The sequence below is a fragment of the Dermacentor variabilis genome, chromosome 6, assembly GCF_050947875.1.
Source record: "Dermacentor variabilis isolate Ectoservices chromosome 6, ASM5094787v1, whole genome shotgun sequence".
In the NCBI taxonomy this organism is placed as follows: Eukaryota; Metazoa; Arthropoda; class Arachnida; order Ixodida; family Ixodidae; genus Dermacentor; species Dermacentor variabilis.
The window spans coordinates 164694054-164710269 of NC_134573.1; the positions used below are offsets into that span (position 1 = coordinate 164694054).

General features: G+C 43.7%; 1 protein-coding gene across 2 annotated transcripts; it reads left to right on the forward strand.

The window, feature by feature from the left end:
* The first annotated feature begins 784 nt into the window (after window positions 1-784).
* LOC142585661 (uncharacterized) lies at window positions 785-14667 on the forward strand. 2 transcript variants are annotated; one of them, XM_075696596.1, is made up of 4 exons: window positions 785-1152; window positions 2446-2532; window positions 8668-8881; window positions 14471-14667. In XM_075696596.1, the coding sequence occupies exons 2-4, from the start codon at window positions 2491-2493 to the stop codon at window positions 14644-14646; spliced, it is 432 nt and encodes a 143-aa protein (XP_075552711.1). In that variant the 5' UTR covers window positions 785-1152; window positions 2446-2490; the 3' UTR covers window positions 14647-14667. The 2 variants fall into 2 exon arrangements, with proteins under 2 accessions (XP_075552711.1, XP_075552710.1); XM_075696595.1 differs by lacking the exon at window positions 785-1152 and adding an exon at window positions 1641-1741.
* The last annotated feature ends 1549 nt before the right edge of the window (window positions 14668-16216 follow it).

Genomic DNA, 16216 nt, shown 5'->3' on the forward strand with positions numbered 1-16216 from the left:
AAAACGAAAGCAATGCGGATGACACGGGTGTAACCCGCGCCACACGAGCGATTAGTTCTCGTAGATTTGATGCTTTCTGACTGACTAAGTTACAACGCGCACGGAAACATCGCACACTGGACGTGTACCTCCGAGATCATGTCAACAATTTCTATTGCTACAGTAGAGGGTGACGAAAGCAACAAGTCGTTTAAAACGAAGTGACGGCGCAGGTTGCACGGGCAGTAGCGCAAGGCGTCGTGGGTGGGCATGGATGGGCTTCAAAACAGCTGAAAGTAGGCGGCAAACTTTCCGGAACGGAGCAATGGGAGACTTGGCTCGCCAGCCTCGACCAGGCACGGCGGACCGCACAAGCCAGAGGAGTTCTGGGCTAGGGGCTCCACCCCCTCACTTTCCACACCTTTTTTTTTCTTGTTTACTAAACCTTTCTATATATATTTCTTCAAATTACAGCCCAGAGAAGGCTTCCTAAGAATGGCATACGCGAATCTCGAAGGCCATCTTTTTACTGCCCGCATGCGACGGAAGCTCCTGGAAATCGAAAACACGTCATAGAATTTCTTTCTGCGCTAAAGTATAGCGGATAATATAACCTGTGCGATGGTTGTTTATGTATTGCAACATCTATATGCAGTTGGGCGCAACAAGGCACAAAGCGAGTGTGTGCTGGTTATTATTTTAGTCATAGCGAAGGCCAACCAAACTCCCAATTTCACAGGTGGCGCCACCCACCACCCCGTTTCAAAGTGGTTGCTCATAGTATCCATCCACCAATCTTGTTCTCTTGTTTACATGTGCTGTCGGTCGTACGAGTTGCTACGATGTGTTTGTTTGATCGTGTTTTTGCGTTTGCTGTAATGAATTGTGACATAGTTCGCGTGCACAAAAGTGCCAGAAGATAGCTTGTGTCTCGCTGCAAACTCGCGGTATGCGTGGTGCGCCAGGCAAACGTGGACCAACGATTTTCATGCCATGGAGTGCGTTCCCTTTGTCCGTGGTGGTTGTGGAGAGTTCGGTGGGCGCCGCAAAGAAATGATGCGCATTATTAGCGTTCCGCAGGTCGTCCACTACGCAACTGCATGTATGCGGGAATAACTTTGCAGCTCCGGCAATTTGGAGGGCGCTTTTCGACCGCATCGTACCATTTAAAAGGTGAGTACACGCATGCTGTGCTTGCTTCTTGTGTGTGCCTAGAGTGCCTTGCGAGCGTAAGAAATCGAACTCCCGCGACGACATTGACTGTGCCGATGCTTGCTGAGCGTTGGTTGACATAATTTGCTCGCGCAAGTTTATTGGCTTAATGCTAAATTGAAAGTCTTGGTGAGCGCTTCCTTCCGGTGAGAGGGATTAGGTTCGGCAACAGTCCTCATTTGCGCGAGCTGCCACTTTTCTGCTAAAGCTGGATAATAAAGACTCATCTGCCTCTTTACCTATTCTTACTGCAATGACGTTTCCTCTCTTACTTATGCTTCGAGGTTGAAAATAATGTCTGTTTACGCGGTTGTCGGTTTGTGAGCAGTTATTGGGAAAAAGTATAAACACCATGCAAGTGATCTTGCGCGCGACAGCGACGCGATGTAGATGGTTGTCGCGCTCGCTCGTTCCCTACAAGTCGTACCCCATGCGAGCGGTCTTGCGCGCGACAGAGACGCGATGTAGATGGGTGTCGCGCTAGCTCGTTCCGTACAAGTCGTACCCTATGCGAGCGACGACATTGAGAGCCGTCTCCCCGGTGTTGCCGGTATGAGGGCAGCAAATACGGGCCAAAAGTGTGCTTTATTAATTTAGTTTGCTGTGTTTTACTCAAAGGAGCAGCGTAAAACATTTCTTTAAAGTCTTGCAGTAGGTTCTTAACCTTGCACGTATCAAAATAGTCGTTTGCTTGTTCCGTGCAACAAGCGGTAGTACTCGACTGATGTACAATTCCGGCTTCGCGCTATTGTCTGTTCGCTCATAGCACTTCTGGGCGACGAGCGACGAATTCTAGATTTCCAGAACCAGGCGACAAAGAACGAGCGATATGTCCGCGCGACGGCCCGTTTTCTCGCTCAAAGCCGTCGCGCACAAAATCTCCCTCATAGGGTTCAGGCAAAAAAATTTAAGCAATTACGGCTTGCTACTACTACAGCTTACGTTTTGAGACAAGGTGTTTTGACATAACTAGAGATGACAAGGGAAAGTTGCTTAACTGATAGAAAAAAAAATGAATTGTTACGTAAACAAACATTTGTTTGTAATGTACTGTAGCTGTAGGTCTTAAAAATTTTGTCATGAAGAGGTCCCTATTATCACAATATTCATCAGTAACTTTGACCTTGTGCTCTGTTCCCACCCTGCAGTGGTGCAAACATTGTTTTTGTGACTTTTTCTGTGCTCCTTGCATGTGTTCACAATGACTTCTTTAAAGTGCCACTGCTATAAGTTAACACAGAACCTATCTTGCAGGGGCAAGGCCGTGACCAACAACAGTGTCCACGTCAGGGAGGAGCTATGGCTGCAGCAGCACTGTGTGTAATCGGATGGTCTGGTCAGGTATGACTGAAGTGTATGTGTTTGCAAAAGTAGGATCTCTGTATCATTCGTCAATAAGTTTATGGACATATTACTCAGCAGTGCTTACTAAATAGGCTAAATATCTGCTCAACTTTATTCAACTTGCTGCTTATTTGTGTCTGTAGACGTTATGTACACATTACCTTATTCACTTTAAAACTAGACCTAACATGTCTTGAGGTTTATTTTTTCTTGCATCAATCACTTGGCTGCACGTTACATTTTATTTTGCTTAGTACACATTATATCTACCTCTTGTTATTTTGTTTTATTGATTTGAAACTTTCCTGTGTTACACCTTTTATATCCACTTTTTTTTTTCGTTTAGGCTACACGCTTGTGCAGTTTCTGCACACGAAAGGATTAAAAGTGTAATGGGCCAAATATGTCACAGGTCTAAGCATGCAGCATGCTTACCATTGTTTAACATTGGTATTACAATTATTGTGAGGTTTACTTGCACGAACAAGACTAATTGAAAAAAGTTGGACAAGACAGTGCACTAGACTTCAACTTACAAGCTTTATTCAGAAAACACGCAATGAGGCCCCACCTTATGCTCAAAAATATCTGCAGACAGATGCATAAATAAATGTTCCACATGGGAGGAAACCAAATGCGCAACAAAGCCAATACTGCCCACAACAAACCATTACAAAGCATTCAGCAGGTTCTTCTCAAGGTACAACAAACACTCCTTTATCAGTGAGTTCCAGTGAAGGAGTGCTTACACATTCATCATCAGCCTTTGAAATGCCAAACACCAAATATTTCCTTATCTAACTGCCTGCCAAACCGTCTGAGCACTTGCTTGTTTTGAAAACACAGGTAGCATTTACGAGCACATCTTCGGCAGTGGTCAGCCAAATGGGCAGTGCCTGCTAGAGTGTTTACAGCATTCCGGTGCTCCCTAAGCCTCTCATTCAAGAACCTGCCCTTTTGTCTAATACAGCACTTTCTACAGGGAAGTGAAATCTTGTATACCACCTCCACATTGCAGTTAAAAAAGTGGGTGACATGCTCCTTAGTGCATGTACCCTGATTCCCGGCGTTGCTTACCAACCTGCACATTCTTGCGAGCTCTAGTGGCGCTGAAGAAAACACCTACACTGCACTGGTTTGCCACATTGTTTAGGTGGTGGGACACCCCATGTACAGATGGCACAGCCACAGGGCGCCCACTGGCACGTGCGTTATTGCACCGAGCAGCTGCCAGATCTGTTTTTACCTCTTTAATGAGGCTCCCAGTAGTTTACACCAAAGTGTTATCGAGATACCCGGCCCTACATAAATGGCTCGCTTGTTGCTGAGCGCTGCAGGAAACCTGGTGCACAAGATTTAACCAGAACAGCTCTCGGGCAGCTAGGAGCTATGCATCCTTTAACATGGAGTATGCCAAACGGTAGTCGAGCAAGGGCTTCGTTTTCCTAAGAGAGTATATATAATAAGGAAAGTATGATTTAAAATTATACGAATATCGAATGATTGCAGGTGATCATCTTCTGGCAACTCATGTGTGAACTTGAGTCCTACTGAACACTGTTCGAAAACACCCACAATGTTTTTAACAGCAAAGCCAGCACAACAAGAAAGTCATTAGCACTACCACATTGCCCACTGGACGTGCAGTAACGCATGTCCCAGTGGTAGCCGTGCAGCTCTGCCATACATACACAGGGTGTCCCACCGCCTAGAAGAAAGGTGGCGAACAAGTTTGGTGTAGGCATTTTTTCAGCACCGCTAATGCTCACAAGAATATGCAAGTTGGTAAACATTGCCGGGCGTCAAAGTACATGCACTAAGGAGCATGTCACCTGCTTTGTTAACTGAAATGTAGTGGTGGTATGCTACATTGCACTTCCCTGTGGAAAGTGGTATATTGAACAAACAGGTGCCTGAATGAGTGGCTTGGGGAGTACCGGAATGCTGTAAATGCTCTCACAGGCGCTGGCTACTTGGCTGATCACTGTTAAAGTACCCATAAGTGCTCCCCATGTTTTCATAGCACACAAGTGCTCAGTCAGTTTGCCAGGCAGTTATATAGGGAAATGTTTGAGGTGTTTTGCATTTAGAAAGCTGCTGATGAATGCATAAGCACTCCATCACTGGTACCAGCTAATAAATAAGTGTTGTGTCTTCAGAAAAATCTGGTGAATGCTTTGTAATGGCTTCTTGTGGATGCTTATCAGCTTCTATGTGCATTTCGTTATCCCCTATGTGGCACATTCGTTTATGCATCTGTCTCCACATTAACTGAGCATGCGGTGGCCTGTTTGCATGTTTCTTCTGAATAAAGCTTGTCAGTTGAAGTCTACCGCTTTGGCTAGTCCGACCTTTATTCCGTACGCCTTGTTTGTGCTAGTAACTATGTCACAGGAGCTGTGTCAACGCCAACTAGCCCAACCTTCTCCATTTTTTCCCAATTATTTCTCAAGTTCCCGGAACAATAGACACGAGCTTGAATTTCTTTAAATGGTAAATGAAGGCCAGTATTCACTTTGCTGTAAGTACTACAGCAGTGAAGAGTTTTCTAGTAAGCTTGCTTTCTTTCTCTACATTTATTTATATTCTTCTTAAGCTATACCCATTCATGCAAGTAGGCATTGTGGCAGAGTCTGTGTCCAGTTGCATCGTTTTCGACTTTGTCTATACTGCATAGACCACATAGTTGGTACATAGTTCAGTCTATTGATGCACTATCATTAAATAAGCATGCAGTTTTGCACATGCAAGATTGCCTGCTCGCTATTGCTAAAGCATTTGCTGGTTATTGCTATGTTGCTCATCAAGTGAACTTGATTTCAACAGCACCACACAGAACATCTGCTTGGCAGTGGTGTAATTTTAATAGTGACTATCAGCCAACAAGCTCTAAGTCTACGGCGGTCCAGAAATAATTCTATTACTTTGGGTCTCTCCACATATTTGGTTAGCACAGTGGGCAGTTTTCTATTTATTCTGCTTGGTGCTGTTCACGTGAGAATATTTTCAACTAGCAAGTACAAAGTGTAATGCTGTCAAAAGCCTTTGATTACTGGGCAAATGAATTGAAAGCATGGTACGTAATCCAAAAAGTATTTTTCACAAAATACTAGTGTCAAGAACAAGCATCATATGCACTGCAACTCATGGTTTTATGTTGGTATGCAGGTATCTCAAGCTAAGGGTGCTTGTGCATGTATTTTCCACATATTAGTTAATGCTTTAGCTACATGAAACTGTCTATGTTCTGGCTGCTGAAGTCAAATTTGTGGTTGATGAACCTGCTTGTTTTTGCTGTGCACTTACATTTCTGTTGTTTCTTAAGGGTTGTAGCCATGTGACAACTGATGTATTGCAGCAATGTCAAAGGTAGCTTCCACCCATTATTGCTACAGTGTGCCAACAGACACCTGTCGCCGTATTGGTGCATTTTCTGAGAACCAGTCGTATCCTCTAGGTGAAATTTGTAGTGTCGTTTTGAGTTTGCCAGTCAGTTCGTATAACTTGAGGACAAAATTTACACAGTGAAGGAAGGGAGACCATACAACATGACCAGTGATGACTGAATATTTTGATAGAAGGAATAAAAATAACACTGAATGTGTGCTTATATTGTGCACAAGTTCCTTCAGAAGGAAAATGTGAGTTGTAATACAAAGGCAAAAAATCACAATAAACAGTATTTGCGTAAAAAAAGGTGAATAGTCCGACTAATTTCTATCCCTTGTCATCTAGAAAGGACGCCTTTTTTCATGCATTCATAATGGGGGCTTGCTCACACGTCTTGTGGTATGCCTCTCTGATTTCTCTTGTCAATTTTTCACCGTGGGTGGAAACAGATAAACTAATTTAATCTGGCCTAAAGCCCTATCGCGGCAATGCACGGCCAAGTCAGACGAGCCTGCCGGTCTTCTCAGTAAAATGTGGTGATTTCTTTGGTACATATTTAGTTCCTGGCCTGTCAGCTTCCTAACATTGGAATGCAGTACACTGCCCCTAACACACACTAGACATATTTCGTGGTATGTTTAACCAAGCGTACCTCGCTTGCCTGCTCGCTTTTCTCAGTTCACTTGTGGACTGTGCGGCATACCTGCCTACTTTATTTTTTCTCTCGAAATATGTGTGCATAGCATTCCACAAGCGCATTGAGAAAGGCGTCCAGGCAAAGGAGATTTGTATAAATTACCACTAAATATGTCTTGTGTCCGTCATTAGTAGTGTATTCTATGCCTCTGTTCATGTGTATGTTTGGTCAAATGCACAGGGTCGTCAACTCTTGGCACGAACACGACGCAGCGTGACCACGCCCCGCGGAGTGCCAGCGTGCATGGCGCAGGGGGGATGTGGAGCTTCGTGTCATCTGCTAAAGTGCGGGAGCACGCCATGCTTTAGCGGATGACACATGACATGAAGTCCCACCTCTAAGCCCCTGTGCGCCTGCGCCGCTTAGCTCCGTTGCACAGCCATGCAATGCGCGCTGGCAATCCGCGGAGTTCGGCCACTCTGCACCATCTTCGTACTAAGAATAGACGGTCTTGTACATGGGGCAGACTGGCCGCTGTATAAGCATGTGCCCAGGAGAGCACCATTATTCACTCAAGGGACAAGCATGCTCGTCCCACTTGACAATGCATTGACACAACTGGTGATGTACGCCAGATTTAGATTGTTCATCTCTTTTGTTTACTTAAGGCAACCGATTGATCAACAATATCACTGAGGCATACCATTTAAAAAAGAGGGACATCTGTCAGCCAGTGCTCATTATGATTGCATTACAAAGAGGAATACTCTCTAAATGACACGGAATAGTGAGCACTCCGTGCTTATTTGTTCTATTTTTATGCAAGTACTGTTTATCATGATTTTGTACATTTGTATTGCAACTTGTGCCCTTTGTCTTAAAAGATCGCTTGTGCAGTGCAAGGGCACACGCAGTATAAATATTATCTTAAATTTTTGCACCAAAATTAATGTTGAATTGGTAGCTTTTGTGTCTTGTTGTCTTCTTTCTGTCCCTTGTATCACTCAAAAGGTAAACATTAACGTACACCAACTTTCTTAATTACTTGCCCGTCAGTGTTGATAAACATGAAATGTTGTTTTCAGCCAGAATATTCTTACCATTTCTCATTTCCGGTCAGCATAGTGCTAATCCTTTGGCTTTTTATAAAGCGTGCTAATATGTACTTCTGATTAATGCAAAAGTTAGTTCTAGTTGGTCGTAGCTGAACTTGGACATCATGACAAGTGCAAGGGCACACACACACAAAAGAGACACAGTCTGAACGGGCGCTAGACATCAACTGAAGGGCTTAATGACAAAAAACAGCAACGCACATATTGCGCAAAAACCTACAAAAAGATGTAGAAGGTGCAATTGTCCCTAAAGAGAATTCCGCTGCCGCTGTACTAGCGCTGTACTGTTACAACAAACATTTCAAACCTGGTCGCAGTAAAAGGAGCGTGCACACTGAGTTCTGAAGTTTGAAGTTGTGACGGGACTTGGCGCATTCGTCGCTGCAGTTTAGTCATGACGAAAATATAACTGCTGAGATGAGTGAGTGGTGCGAGTGGTTTTCAGAGCCCACAAGGGAATTCACTTGTTTTCAACCATGCAAGGGTAATCTTACTTTCAAGGCATGTCTCCAATGTTCTTTAGAACAAGGCCATGTAGTGTGTGATGGTGGTGGATTTTGGAGACTGGCGCGCGTAGGTCTCTAGGTAACGTGCTGCACTGTTCTCCGTGTGACACTGCAATCTTGGAGGCCTTGACGTCACTCGTTCTTGCACTGTTCTCTGCATGGCGGTGCGCCTATTTGAATCAATTGTTTCGCTTTCTCTGTTAATTTCATTATTGCAAGGTTAGACTGTACGAAATATGAGTGTTTGCTGCCCTTAAAATGGGAAAATTTTATTAGTTTAATCCTTTACACAAAAATGAATTTCTTGGTGAGGTTGGGTTTAACCCCAGTTTTTTTTAAACTTGTTCGAGGGGCAAAAATAGGAAATTATAGAGTTGCATCAGAAATTGACGGATCTAATTAACCTATATCATATTGTTTTATACAAGTGCGTTTTAGTGTTAAGAATACTGCTCAGGAAAAAAACACTTCATATCTATTGCAGGTACAGATTGGTGTGGGATTTGTGATGCCACTCAACAAGTGGCATTACATATTCAAGTCTGCTTCCGACGGAAAGTGCCCATTAGAGGTGGCATGGCACCTGTGGACACCAGTGCAAGCAGGTGAAAGCAGCCTGACTGGACAGGCCTGCCGGACAATGTGCCGCGCATCTTGGAAGCTTCCGGCAACACCGGAGAAAGTGGCTGCTTTGAAGAGTAAGTCAACAGTCACCTCATTTGAGAAACATAACTGCATATCTACAAGTTATCTGAATGAGTTAGCATTACATGATGTATACAGAGCGACAATAAATGCCAAAGCAAGAATGAGGCAAGTGCCTATATATTATATCTTTTTCTTCTGCTGTATATGCACTGTGTCTTGACACACAATTTAAATGTCTCTGTGGGTATGAAAAACAGCACAAGATAATTTCGGGATATGGGTTTCCGGCGAAAATCGCCCACAAAGTTTCCCCCATAATCAGTTTCAATTAAAAACAATCAAGAAAGTCGGGTGGCTACACGAGCGGTTAATTTTGACAGGACCTTGATAGCTTGCATTCACCTGCTGCTCATTGTCTTAACAGAAGTGAACATTTAAGCACCTCATTGTCTTTGAAATTTCTAATGTAGACTTGGCGTGCGTTATTGTAGCTTTTCACGCTGCAGCTTTCATTTCACTTTTTTGAAATAATGCTTCTCAAGAAAATTGGGATCCGACACAGCTTGGCAAATTGTATGGTCTAAAAGAAGCTTTTTAAACTACTGCCGTCCAAAGTGTTGACTGTGGTCAACTGATGTGCTGCTTTACAATCTGCAGCATTCACAGCCATGCAATTTCAAAACACTATTCTGATTATTGGGATGTAAAAGTTATAAACAGGGATAAAGTGCCTCGGAAAGGGTGGCCAACGTTTCGTTAGGAGGACCTATCTTCTCAAAGGCTGCCTCGTCATCCTCGGCATGTTGGTTTTAAAGTGTTAGTAGAGTGACGTCACATGCAGTTGTCGGGAGTGGCTGGTTGTAAAGGGAGAGACTTGAAGGAGAATGAGCGCGGTCACCTGATGTCTGTAAGCATGATTCCTAAGACGTAGGAACAATAGTGGGAGTGGGAAGGCGGGGAGAAAAGGAGAAAAAAAGAGACCAAGAGGGAAAGAAAGAACAAGAAAAGAAAAAGAAGGGCATAGGAAGGTGTTAGGGAAGCAAGAGGTTAGGGAGCATTCAGGGGTGTCTTTGGCAGCATGTTCTTGTGGCTTTAAAGGAGCCGGTGAGGCGGTCAGTGCTCGAGTAACAAAAACAACCCGAAAAGACATTAGTTGAAAGAATGACTTGAGTAGCATAGCAGCAATGCGTCGGATAATTTAGAAGGAGTTAAGATGGCAGCAAGGAGTCTGGAATGCAGTGCATAGGGTAGCTGGAAGGCAGTGGCACGGTCTTTCTAGGGACGTTAGTCCCAGTAGCTCAACGTAGGTGTCGTCACAGCGGTATGCAGAAGTGGCGATACCCTGTGTGGCTGAGGCACCGAAGAAGGTATCCTGGCGCCTGGGATTTTGGAATATGTTGGTGAGGGTGTTTCGAAAAAATAGAATAAAGAAAAGACAAATATGGGGGTGAACTGAAACTGGAATAACAAATAAGAGGGTGGCATGAGCAAAAGCGGGCGGAAGCAGATGTACATGGGAAAACATATTTATGCGAACATATTTATGGGGATTCTACAGACTTCCTATTGCGCTGCACTGACAGGCCCCACACATACCTACGATACATAGACGACATATTCATAATATGGTGACATGGTCAAGACAGCCTAGATAAATATGTAGGATTTCTAAATTCTTTTCAGCCAACAATAAAATTCGCATCAAAATCTTCAGTGGAGCGCATAAACTTTCTGGACTAAACAATATACATTGACACTGGGACACTAATGACAATGCTGTATGGAAACCTTTTGACAAACAACAGTACCTAGAATATACAAGCCACCATCAAGCCACATTGCAAAGAAGGCATCTTTAAAGGCCAAGCACATGGCTACGTCACATGTGTGTTGAAAACCAAGACTACATAGATAGACTTGATCACCCTAAAGAAACCCTATCAAACGGGAACCACCCAAAGAGTGCCCTTCAGAAAGCCTGCACCGATGCAACCAAACTTGATTGAGCCGACGTGCTCAAGCCCTACCCTAGGATCACAAGAACAGCGCCTCTTCTTACTATTAAATTCTCACACTCCCAAACATGAACAACATCCTCAATAAATACTACCCAATTCTCACCAGCAACCAGAAACAAGATTTTTCCCGCCCTGCCCAGAGTAGTCGTGAGATGCAACACTATAATATTAAGGATATTCTTGTATGTGCCAAACTAAAAACAACAACGAAGTTAGGAACCAGTCCCTGCGGGCGCCCGGGTGCTCTACATGCAAACATTTAATCTACTACTACAGTAATAAGTACAGCATCAAATTACTCAAGCAATGTAGTCTACTGTCTAGAATGTGCCACTTGTAGCAAATAATACATAGGTGAGACAGGACAAAAAAATCATAGAAGACTGAACGGTCACCGCGCAGATACAAAACAATTTACCTAAAGGAGTAGCCAGCCACTTCAATGAACATGTCATATGTGACAAAGCAAGGCTCTATAGACTACAAATTTCCGCTCACCTCGCTAGAGGAAATATCTGGAATCATACCTCATACACAAGTTTAAATGCCTACATCCAATGGGAATCAATTTAACACAGCAACTTAGAATCTTTAAAAACTTTAAAGCTGTAACTTAAATCGGAAAGCCTCATGTCATCAACCAAGGCGCAAAACACATTGTGCCACCAGCTAAACTTAATTCTTAACCTCACCTATTCCACCGTTTCTAATTTTTACCTGCTTACTACTCAATTTAATACATTCTTTCGTGTTTTAATGTTTATATCAACTGTATGACCCCTTTTCCCATGTACACCTGCCTCCGCCCGCTTTTGCTCATGTAACCCTCCTATTTGTTATTCCACTTTCAGTTCCCCCCTTTTGTCTGTTTTCTATCATATTTTTTGAACACCCTCACCACCACAATCCAAAATCCCAGATGCCAGGATACGTTTTTCTGCGCATCAGTCACACAGGGTATCACCAGCTCTATATACCACTGTGACGACACCTGCGTTGAGCTACTGAGGCTGACATCCCTAAAACACCATGCCTCTGCCTGCCAGCTACCACATACATTGCATCCCAGACTCCTTGTCGCCATCTTAATTTCTTCAACATTACCCGACGCGTTGCTGCTACGCTACTCAAGTCATTCTTTCAACTGATATCTTTTGGGGTCTTTTTTGTTACTCGCACACTGACCGCCTGACCAGTTCTTCTAAAACGGCAGAAAGATGCCGCCAATGACACTCCTGAATGCTCCCTAACCCCTCACTTCCTTAACACGCTCCCATGCCCTTCTTTTTCTTGTCTTTCTTTTTTTGCCTCTTGGCATCTCTTTTTTTCTCCTTTTCTTTTGTTTCTTTTCTCGCCGCCTTCCTATTCTCACGGTCTTGTGCTCTCGTCTTAGGAACCATGCTTACAGACGTCAGACGACAGCACTCATTCTCTTTAAAGTCTCTCCCTTTACAACCAGCTGCCACTGACAACTGCACGTGATGTCACCCTACTAGTCCTTTAAAACTAACATGGCAAGGCTGACCAGGCCACTTTTGACGAAGATAGCTCAAAAGTTGGTCAGCCTTTCTGAGGCAGCTCATCCATGTTTATAACCTTCATACCACTGTGTGCTATTCCATCTGTCAGCCGCTTTCTTGATTTTAGATGTTCTGATTATTGAAGTTTGTAAGACATGGCCTATCAGCACTTTCGGCATACTTTCAGTGATCTCATTTTATTTAAGCATAAGAATGAGGAAAGAACTGCTACACAAAGAAAGCACCTCGAACATTAGTCGCATGTACGCTCTGATCTGCATAGCTGATCTTGTTCTACGCAAAGCATCCTAAAATTTTCATGCCTCTTGTCGGTGCCAAGAAAAGCAAGGTGCTGGGCATCATGCGGAATTCCAGCGCTTTCCGCCAGCCTGGATTAGAAAGGACTGTATAGTGTGGCTGTAACTGGCATTCTTCTGCCAAGATTCAATTGTTTTATGGATCAAAGTACCAATTACTCTTGTAGTCGCATCAACACTCTGCCGAAGATTTCATTTCCTACATAAATATGTTTTTTTTAAACAGACGAGCATGAAAGATTGCTCTGTATTACGTTAAGATGCGTCTTTGGGCTTTTTTTACATTGAAGATGTAGGTTACCTTAGCAAAGTAGCAATATGGAGATTGAAAAGTAGAAAAAAAATGGCAGATCCCATGCACTGTGAGAATCGATGTACACGAAGCACACATTGTTTGCTTTGATTGACAATAATTAACGGTGATGTTAGTGGCAAGTTTGTAATTTTTTCAGTGTTTAGTCCAATACGAAAGTGGCGAGTTGATGTTAAGCATTACCTTGCATGCACCACTTCTGTTTGTCTGCATAGCCCACAGAACACACAGGGAGATGTGTTTGCTTGAGGCGTTGTTGCGAGTCATTGTTCATAATCTCTGAGAAGGAATGGAGCGTTGTCATTGCCTCACATGGCGCGCCGCATCATGGCAGAAATATTAAACTTTAATTGAATTATGAGGCTGTGCATACTTCAATTAGCTATTGTAATTGTATGTATACAATGTATACATAAATTCGCGGTCTGCACTACATTTCACTGCGTAGCGAAGACGCTCCTGTTCTGTGTGACACTTCTTTCAAGTCTGGGTGTCCTCGACGTCGAGTGCACGCCTTGCTGGCGCGTGTTAATGGGCTCCTTCCACATACATGGCCAACACACTGTTGAGATTCCAGCTCAAAGCGCTCTCTTCAGACTAAGGACGATTCTAATGTTTACACTATCCCAGCCCAGCAGCTGCATTTTTCTCGCATAGAAATTAAAACCAGCACAGCATGTGCAATACACACTAACGGTGAAATGCTGGGGCAGCAGCGCCGGTCAGGATGTGCAGAGGTGAGCGCCATCTAGTAATGTTGCAAGAAATCCAACGGCACGCATGACAAGACCATAGCAGCTGCAGCGCCCGTAATGTTGGGAGAAGAGGCAAAAAAAGCTTCACTTTAAAACATTAGTTGTCATCATTTGCAGCTAAATAAAGCTTGCAAGCCAGCCATTATACAGCTTTTACATGAAATCTTTTATGCCTATATGGCAAATGCTAAAGTTACGACTTCCTCACCAACTGCACGAGCAACAAGTAAAGCTAACAAATGATAGAATGGACAAATCAGACAGCTTGCACCTTGCAGCTCCCCTGCATGCGTTAGAGACAGTGTAGCCAAATTGTGGCTCTCTGAATTTGACAGGAATTTGGGTGGTTGAAGAGCAGACAAATTATGCAAAATCAGAAGCCAAATATCCACCCCATAAGGCTTTGAGTACAGCTCCCATGTGTCTAAATTTTGCAGTTAAGCCAACCTCCAGATGAGAAGAGGCGTGCCTTTGGCAAAAAACATACAAAAATTCCATGTAAATCTGCAAAACAATGTGATGCATGTGTATGCACTCACTGCAAATAAACCTGTGCTGGCTTGCGTCCTGGGTAGCATGTTTGTGTGTGACATTTGCTGCATTTTGTTATCTTAAACTTTTTTTGAAGTGGTTAGAGCAGATTTCCTTCATTCACTTATTGCTAGAAATCATTGGAAAAACAATTTACTTATATATTTATTGCACTCTCCTTTTAGACTGCCTGGCGAAATACATAAGTGGCCATCCAATGATGCCACCTGCACCACATCCGGAGAACCACCTTGCTTCCCTGCGAAAGCACCTTTGGAGCTCTCTTTTACACAAGCAGGACGCCAGAGCAAGCGAGTGGAAAAGTAAATACAGTACAAGTCCAGTGATGCTTTTTCAATAAAGTGTGATGATATGCTACGTAGTATGGTGCTTTACATATTGATTTGTTATGGCATGAAATTAGCCGCATCTTGGCAACATGTATATACAGACTGTACACTTCACAAGACTCAACATCACATAAAGATAACCCGTCATGAGCTTCCGAATGGCAATGGCTGCTCCTTCAATTCATCACACAACTTGCCTTTGACGTGCTGCGCCCACGATGATATCCAACCCAGTGCCCACCGTGCCACCCATCACCCACCGTGCCGCCCAGCACCCGCTGTGCCCAGCAACCACCATGCTGCCCAGCACCCGCCGTGCCCAGCAACCACCATGCCGCCCAGCACCCACCGTGCCACCCGTCACCCACCATGTCACCCAGCACCCACCATGCCACCCGTCACCCAGCATGCCACCCACTACCATAATCCACCATGATGATGGATGATGGATTCCACTATGCCCAGCATCGGGCAAATTTTCAATAGGGGTATGCGTCTGCCATAACTCCTCCATCCGGTAACACCATGAGAATATATGGGTTTTATACGGAGTGTTCATGTTGAAGTCGTATGGAATTTTGAAATTTGCATGTGGTATGCAGATAGCATAATTCTTCTCCTTGAACTGAATTATTCGAAGAGGCCGGCATTACTAGCACGAGAAACAGAAACGGATATTCAACAAATCAACAATAATCCGCTAATGAACATTTTAATTAGTTACCCTACGGCACATATTGTAATTTACGCATTGTATATATAGCCGGTGAGTTTGCAAGTCGTGTCCACTTGAAATGAATTTCCGTAATGACGCCAGTTTCGAGATATTATTTCCCAAAGTGTGGGCGGGCGAAATACGTTTTCGTTCCAGTTACTTTTTTGGTGCTTCAATGCATAAAAGAGCGTTTCGGTAAATAAGTAAGTGGAACAGTGCATTTTTACGGTGAGTTTGACGGCGCGTATCCCCAAACTGGTGTCATCCTGGAAAATAATACCAATTGGTTACACCTTGCAAAGTCACCCGCTATAATTCGTAAATTTCAATAGGTGCCGTAAATATAACTAATTAAGAAGTTAATTAGGTATTGCATTGTCAATTAGTTGAACATGTGCTTCGGTTTCTCGCGCAAGTAATCTCCGCCTCTCTCAATAATCCAGCCTAAGGACTATATTATGTTATCTGCAACGGGCGATATTTAAGAAATTCCGTAAAACTTAAATGTGATCACCTCCTATATTATAGCACATCGTCGTGTTGGTCCATTTTATAGTTGTGAGACATATGTATCCTTTTCATATAGGGCAGCGGTGACGTGGGTGCATTCCAGGCAAGAGCATTAATTTTTTCGCCTCTCGCACATGCCGATAACTATCCAGGATGAATATTTTGCCCTTAATTATGTGGTTCTGAAAAAAAGATTAATCAGACAGCGCAGTAGCGAGGCTTCGTGACTACTCCACGCCTCCCTCACCCAGGCCAGTAATCTAACAACGCCCACCAAACGGCGCTGTTTGAACGAACGGACACTGCTGGCGCGCCCGGAACGATCACATGCATGTCCCATTTGCGTTTGTCTTGCG